The following is an 8,341-nucleotide window of genomic DNA, read 5'->3' on the forward strand; positions in this document are numbered from 1 at the left end:
GCTATGTATACTTCTTCATTGCTTCGATCATTCTTTTCTTCATTAATTCAATTATTACTCCATTTCTTTATTCCCCCCATTGCTTAATACATTAAATATTTCATTTAACTTATTTACTCGTTTAAACGGTTCATTCTTTCAATTATTCATTCTTTCAACAATTCTTTATTTTATTTACATGACTTTCCTTGAACTGTATTTTAAAAGGTCGAAACTTACTGAAACTGAATGTAATGAATTGAAACTGGATGCCAAACATTTTAGACTTCGCACGTATTTACAATAAAGTCTCTTATTTAATGTGTATGGTAAAGACGAGGTCTATTCATGTGTATCAAGCATGAAACTAGTGTTGACGTGGTGTAGTGAATCCTGTGATGTAGTGTTGTGTGCTCTGCCGTGTCGCCGTATCTTGTGTAGTGAATCCTGTGATGTAGTGTTGTGTGCACTGCCGTGTCGCCGTATCTACAACGATGCATTAAAGTGTGCACAACATTCATTGTTTTGTCGGCCTTTTATCCGTGTCGGCCTTTTATCCCTGTCGTCCTTTTGTCCGTTTCGGCCTTTTGTCCGTGTCGGCCTTTTGTCCAGATCCACAATGTTTTAATGTAAACAAGAAATTTTTTATTCAAAACTCGTAACAATTAAAATATGGTATAATATAACGTTTATTGCTTTTTTAAAATAAAAGATGATATGCTATCATTATTTGTTATTTTATATTATTAAATTTATTTGTAAAACAGTCCACATGGTATCCTTGCACACAAAAATCAATTACTGTTCTGAAATTAGTGAATACACATTTTTTATAACAATACTAACACGGGTTTTATAATAAAAAAAATAGACATATTCTTTGTAAATACTCCACACTTTTCATTTTTTTGCAAACATAACACAAGGTTAAACATCATGGAATGTGCTCCAATAACTTAAAAAATGTCTACAGATATTGTTGTAGGTCTTCACTGATCTAATGGAATCAGCACAGTCAGAACTAAACATGTTTTGTTGGATGAGGTTATTTGTACTCTTTATATTTTTTATGTTTTATATTTATCTTACTTTTTTAATATTGAATGACATGGGAATTTAAAAATTGCATTGGTATTTTATCAAAGATGAAAAAGTGTCCATTTGTCTATTTATGTCTTGTATGTTTTATAATAATTGATATTTTTAATACAGTTTAGACATGTGATTTTTAAAACATTTTGGCAATTTAATAAAAATGAAAATGTGTGTCCGTTTTCATCAAGAAAAAATGTAATGATGTTTGTCCTGATTTCATTGTCCACCTGTCCGTTCTCTAGATTCACTCAACCGTGCAGGTCTCATTCTTCAGACAGTCCCTATGGTATTGGGGCGTGAGCTGTGCTCAGTCCTGCTTGGTCCTGCTTGGTCCTGCTTGTCCCTGCTTGGTCCTGCTTGGCCCTGCTTGGTCCTGCTTGGCCCTGCTTGGTCCTGCTTGGTGCTGCTCGGTCCTGCTTGGTTTACTGGGTTTATTTTTACTCGTTTGTTGACTACATATCCGGGTAACCGCATGTTGAGCTTTCGCCGTCTCTGTTGAATCAAATTCCTGACAACCCGCTCCGACTCCGGATGACTGAACTGTTTCGGGGTCTGTAGAAGAACAGAGAGGTTAGTGAGATTTTATCAAAAAATTTGTACGAGATTATGTATTTTCTGTAATAAAAAAATTGATCAAAATATCATTACTATACGTTTAAAAGACTTAATAACTTGTGTTTAGTCTGTATGAATTAGATTAATTTACATTAGATTGTCTTCACATTTGACGTTGTGATCAGTGTTTTTTTCCAGATTTTTTTTCTCCGGGAAGGGGGGGGGGGGGGGAAACTTGAATTATTTTTATTGGAAGGGGGAGGGGGCGGACTAAAGTTTCCGGGGTGTAGACCTTTTTAAAAGTATATATTTTCTATATAAATCCCATTTCGATCGGGGGGGGGGGGGGACGGTAGAATTTATTCGGTTCTGATTAGTTCTGAATGAGAGCAGATAAAGTAGAGTTCACCGGTTTCAGTGACATGAGGTAATTAACTGATAGTGTGGTCAGCACTATGCCCGATAGTCCTTTTTTTCCTAAAATACCTCTCAGAGCTTGATGGACTCCGGGATAGTAGTTTACTATTCGACCCAAGATGGAGATATTCTAGCTAAAACCGAATCTTTCAGATGAAGGCTTCAACTGCAGATACTTTAATGTGTGTAAATGTCTTTAAGTTTCTTTTGTAGTTGTTTGACTGTAAGTAGTCTTAAACTGTACGTTTTATCTTACACTTTTGTGTTCTTTAAAATTTGGTCCTTTAACTGTAAGCTTAATTGATAACCTATAAGTCAGTTCTTATATTGAGTGGCATTCAGTACTGACATCTGGGTAATCTATCTTTATTTTAAGGGATATTTAGCATTGTGGTCGAGAGGAAATTGGTCCCTATGTTGTTTTTAGTGCACAGATCTGGGTAGTGATTCGTCCATATGTTGTGTGGTATACAGTGCTGAGATCTGGGTGGTAATTTGTGGTATTTAGTACTGAGATCTTGTTGGTAATGTGTCCATATTTTGTGTGGTATTCAGTACTGAGATCTGGGTGGTAATTTGTGGTATTTAGTACTGAGATCTTGGTGGTAATTTGTGGTATTTAGTACTGAGATCTAGTTGGTATGTTTGTGGTATTTAGTACTGAGATCTAGTTGGTAATTTGTGGTATTTAGTACTGAGATCTAGTTTTTTAATTTGTGGTATTTAGTACTGAGATCTAGTTGGTAATTTGTGGTACTTAGTACTGAGATCTAGTTGGTAAATGTGGTATTAAGTACTGAGATTTAGTTGGTAATAGGTGGTATTTAGTACTGAGATTTAGTTTGTAATTGGTGGTATTTAGTACTGAGATTTAGTTGATAATTTGTGGTATTTAGTACTGAGATTTAGTTGGTAATTTGTGGTATTTAGTACTGTGAACTAGTTGGTAATTTGTGGTATTTAGTACTGAGATTTAGTTGGTAATTTGTGGTATTTAGTACTGAGATTTAGTTGGTAATTTGTGGTATTTAGTACTGAGATTTAGTTGGTAATTTGTCCATATTTTGTGTGGTATTCAGAACTGAGATCTGGGTGGTAAAGTGTCTATATTTTGTGTGGTATTTAGTACTGAGATCTAGTTGGTAATTTGTCCATATGTTGTGTGGTATTCAGTAAAATCATTTTACACCTGTCTTACCTCCACGTAAACCAGGTGCTGACATTTCTTGACGAGCATCAAGAACGCTAGGTCGATAAAGCCACTTTTTCTTCCAAAGTCAAGTTCAAACTTTACCAATGTATGCCTGTAGATTTAGAATAGGTCTATAGCTTGATGTAAATAAAGTAAAGATTCCTGTTTAGACTTAGCGATCCGTTGGGCAGAGGAAGTAGAGCTCATGTGTTTCTAATGTTATCAACATTATGCCCAGCCGCCTTTCTTTCCGAAAGTTAATAGACTCAGGGATGTTTTACTGTCTTGAACTCGGATTCGAACTGGAGACGTTCGGGTAAGTAGTCTAGCGCCCTACCACTAGGCTACGCCGTGTTATTATAGACTGATGTACATATATTTAATAGGTGAGGAGCTCCAATATGTAAAGCCCTCATTCCTGATTTCCTATATCTAAACTATTTAACCTAAATTTTTATTTTTTATTATTGAAAAGAAAGGGAAGAAGGGGTGGGGTGTCCACCATGGATTATAAAAAATATTATATAGTGGATTTAAATTCGTATATCAACGTTACACTGTAATTTTTTTAAAAAGAAAAGCGCATTGACACACGACATAACTATGAAGTATGAAAAATATGAATGAAAAATATATTGTGTGAGAGAGGGTAGATAATGTTTTTAACTTGAAACTCAATTTAAAACTTCGATTTTTTAGATAGTTGCCTAGTCTATCGTTTACCATCAAGTAGACTATTCAATCTTGCCCTCTTTTTCTATACGTAGTATAAGAGAAGAGATACATACGATCTCTGTTCGATCGTCTGTTAAACTATGGATTGAATCCGCATCAGCCATATAATATATATATATATATATATATATATATGTATATATATATATATATATATATATATATATATATATATATATATATATATATATATATATATATATATATATATATATATATATATATATATATATATATATATATATATATATGCACATATTTTGTGTTGATGGTTAATGTTTCGAGTTCTGCATATATATATATATATATATATATATATATATATTTATATATATATATATATATATATATATATTACCACGTCAATCGTTAACCGATCATCTGTTAGGCCGTAGATAGAACACGTATCAACCAAACATACATGTAAACAACAGATTCCACACCCACCTCTAGCTCATGGTGACGTGTCATAGTGGAGCATCAACCACACGACATACTCCACACCCACCTGTAGCTCATGGTGACGTGTCCCAGTAAAGCCGCAATGCTGAAACTACCCACATCCGGGCTGTTGGGTCCTGACCTGAGCGACAGCCGGAGCTTATAGACGGGTACGACAGGACTCAACTTGCGGATCGTCTTGAATAGGGAGCACATACCGTTAATGGTAAACGCCACTTTCAACGCAGGGCATGCCTTGGTCTGGTTGGGCAAGGGGAAAGATGGATAGACAAAAACAAGTCAAATAGTGAATCAGTTAATAATGTATAGGTTCTGCAGTAACGCCATTTTCAACGCCACTTTCAAACACACACAAACACACAAAGTTAAATAGTGTACCAGTTAATAATGTATAGGTTCTGTAGTAACGCCACTTAAAACGCAGGATATGCCTTGGTCTGGTTGGACAAGGGTGAAAGATGGAGACACAAACACGCACAAGTTAAATAATGAGCCAATATACAATGTAAACTATCTGGTAGGACATTATATAAATTCAATACGAGGACGAAAAACACTGTCCCGTTCAATTTATCCTCTTGTAGGAGAGACAACGCTTAAGTCAAACTGCTGCTTTGTTGTTGTTCTTAGATTGACAGAGGCTATGGAAGCAAATCCAAAAAGAAAAGCAGACTGAAATTGAAGTCAACGGCCAATATAGCGCATAACCAGTTCTCACGTACTACTTAACAGTGTTGGATCCAAAAGTTGGAGCCCACCCCCACCCAATCCATGACATTGCACTGCATGACGAATTATTTTCCTATTAATTAATTAAACGGCCGAAATGAAAAAAACAGAATCAGGATATTAACCGGTGGTCTCGTATAAATAGATTCTAGCAATATCACTAATCTAAACGTTACACAGAGATGGGATTAGGGGTATCGTTATAGTTAGTGCTAGAATTAAAAGATTGGGAAAAGGTATTCTTAAGGATATGGTTATGTCTAAATTAAGAGTTAGGCGTATAGTAACAAGCATTTCAGGGTTAGATTTAGTTCGTGGAAAGGTTAAAATATAATTATGCAAGTACTTGTTAGGCAAAATGTGTTAAAGTAAGTGTAAGTGTAAGTGTGAGAGTGTGTGAGTGTGTGTGTGCGTATGAGTGTGATTGTGAGTGTGTATGAGAGTGAGTTTGAGTGTGTGTGAGTGTGTGTGTATGTGTGAGTGTGAGTGTGAGTGTAATTGTCAGTGTCAGTGTCAGTATCAGTGTCAGTGCCAGTGCCAGTGCCAGTGTCAGTGCCCGTGCCAGTGTCGTGTGAGTTTGAGTGTGAGTGTGAGTGTGAGTGTGAGTGTGAGTGTGAGTGTGAGTGTGAGTGTGAGTGTGAGTGTGAGTGTGGGTGTGGGTGTGAGTGTGAGTGTGAGTGTGAGTGTACGTGTACGTGTACGTGTACGTGTACGTGTACGTGTACGTGTACGTGTACGTGTACGTGTACGTGTACGTGTACGTGTACGTGTACGTGTACGTGTACGTGTACGTGTACGTGTACGTGTACGTGTACGTGTACGTGTACGTGTACGTGTACGTGTACGTGTACGTGTACGTGTACGTGTACGTGTACGTGTACGTGTACGTGTACGTGTACGTGTACGTGTGAGTGTGAGTGTGAGTGTGAGTTTGAGCGACAGCGTCAGCGTCAGCGTGAGCGTGAGCGTCAGCGTCAGCGTCAGCGTAAGCCTGAGAGTGAGCGTGAGCGTGAGCGTGAGCTTAAGCGTGAGCGTAAGCGTAAGCGTGAGCGTGAGCGTGAGCGTGAGCGTGAGCGTAAGCGTAAGCGTAAGCGTAAGCGTAAGCGTAAGCGTAAGCGTAAGCGTAAGCGTAAGCGTAAGCGTAAGCGTAAGCGTAAGCGTAAGCGTAAGCGTACGTGTACGTGTACGTGTACGTGTACGTGTACGTGTACGTGTACGTGTACGTGTACGTGTACGTGTACGTGTACGTGTACGTGTACGTGTACGTGTACGTGTACGTGTACGTGTACGTGTACGTGTACGTGTACGTGTACGTGTACGTGTACGTGTACGTGTAAGTGTAAGTGTAAGTGTAAGTGTAAGTGTCCACGCCAGCGTTAGCGTTAACATTGGCGCGTGTGTGTATGCGTTACTTTTATTGTCAGGCTTGCGAGTGGGAGTGTAGGTGTAGACGTTAGCATCAGCTTCAGTGTGATTGTCAGTGTGACTGTTAGTGTGAGTGTGTATGAGCGAGCGTTCGAGTGGGAGAAGGGATGTGGGTGTAAACGTGAGCGTCAGACTGAGTGTGATTGTCGGTGTGACTGTTGGTGTGTGTGTGTGTTAGCGTGTGTGTGAGTATGAGTGCATTCTTGATTATGAGTGTGTGAGTCTGAGTAGTAATGCAAGTGAGAGAAAGAATAAGAGTGTAAACGTTTAAAAGGTTTTGGTTTTTGTCAACAACTGCCTTACCAATGTAACCCAAGAGCTCCTGGATAAGATGCTGGTTTTACGATCTACTTGGCTTGTTGTGACTTTCAGTACCTTCAGCTGTCCTGCGAATGTCCTAGAAAGCTCTGCTAGAAAAAAATCACTCAGGAACACGTAGTCGATGCCCAGCTTCGTCAAGCGGCTGAGAGAAAGAATTCCGGAGAACAAATTATCGAACACTTCCGGTCCATAGTCAAACGAAATCTCCTCATAGAATCCGTCGATGAGCAGGGACTGTAGAGTTCCTCTAGCCACACTGAAGAGAACATAGAGGACATTGTTGCCTTCATGTACTGGCCAGTTCGCAGACGACATTTGGAAACATTCTAACCGATCTTGTTTGGACAGCAAGCGCGTTATCAAAACACGGATTATTCTTATGACGAAACACAGCGGGCTTTCTAGCAGTAGGTCGGTAATTTTTAACTTGGTCAGATTCAGTTTGTTTGGTAAGCACGACAACAGTTCACAAAACTCGTATCTTACATTTTTGCAATTTATACCGTCATGTTTGTGATTGCAGGAAACATACACTTCCTGAAAGTACCTTCCCATCGTTTTAGCAAGCCAGCAAGCTTTTCTACGGTACATCGGTTTGTGTTTGCAAGACAACCTCAGATGTATCTTCCTCCAAAACTTAGGGGTGTGGTTAACCACATACCGCCAAGATTGACACACAGTCGCCACGCGTATGAAGTCGTTCTGTTGCAGATAATCAAATATCTTTATAAGTATCTGTTTCGGTAATAGTTCCCAATGTATTAAGCCATCTGAATTACAATCTTTTTTTGTGAAGTATTTTTCACACGGCCGCTTTGTTTCTGCAGCATACATATTTACCATGTTTGTAATCGTTAACATGTCTTACCGTTGATCTTTTATCAGACGAAACTGTTTTGATCTTCCGTTTTTGTTGGTAATCGACTGAATTTAGACGTCGCAAGAACGCGATAGAACTTCTTCCTGTTATTGTTTTGGTCGCACCACTGCAGAATTGTGCACGATAAGGGTGTGAAAAGTTTGACTGCAGAATTTCAAGTTTGAGAAACAAAGTAAGTCATATAATTCGTCTCGGCTACAATATATTTTATATGGAGAATATGCTTAAGTATTGTAATCGGTTTAAAAAAAATTGACGTTTCTTGTGTTGGAAAAAGTACGTTTTACAATTAAGTTATTATGTATATTTGATCTGTGTGTGTGCATGTTAACACGATAACTGAACAACATTTAATGTGTAAAAGGTTGATCTTATATTGTACGATTGTTGGATTCTTTCAACATTCGGGCGATTTCCGAATCATTGAAATTGTACTGGAAATAGGTTAATAAAAAACGAGTTTTCCTAAATAAGTAATTACTTGCATAGTTAACCACAATTTTGGAGCGATTTATACTAAACGGAAATGGTACTGTAGTATATTTGCGCGT

General features: G+C 38.0%; 1 protein-coding gene across 1 annotated transcript; it reads right to left on the reverse strand.

Annotated features, from left to right (window-relative positions):
* Positions 1-671: 671 nt before the first annotated feature.
* Positions 672-7,882, reverse strand: LOC131954305 (F-box only protein 39-like). Its single transcript, XM_059317887.1, has 4 exons — positions 6,893-7,882; positions 4,482-4,675; positions 3,245-3,350; positions 672-1,626 (listed from the first exon to the last, which is right to left on the reverse strand). Exons 1-4 carry the CDS (start codon positions 7,769-7,771, stop codon positions 1,345-1,347), a joined length of 1,461 nt encoding a protein of 486 aa, XP_059173870.1. The 5' UTR covers positions 7,772-7,882; the 3' UTR covers positions 672-1,344.
* Between the last annotated feature and the right edge of the window lie 459 nt (positions 7,883-8,341).

The sequence above is a fragment of the Physella acuta genome, unplaced genomic scaffold (assembly GCF_028476545.2).
Source record: "Physella acuta isolate Inbredline_101_S28 unplaced genomic scaffold, ASM2847654v3 ptg000988l, whole genome shotgun sequence".
NCBI lineage: Eukaryota > Metazoa > Mollusca > Gastropoda > Physidae > Physella > Physella acuta.

Coding starts and splice junctions, on each gene's coding strand:
- LOC131954305 (XM_059317887.1), bottom strand. CDS start 7,771: ATGTTAACGATTACAAACATGGTAAATATGTATGCTGCAGAAACAAAG. Junction 3,351..4,481: donor CACGTCACCATGAGCTACAG/GTGGGTGTGGAG, acceptor CTAAATCTACAG/GCATACATTGGTAAAGTTTG. Junction 1,627..3,244: donor AGCACCTGGTTTACGTGGAG/GTAAGACAGGTG, acceptor GTTCTTCTACAG/ACCCCGAAACAGTTCAGTCA.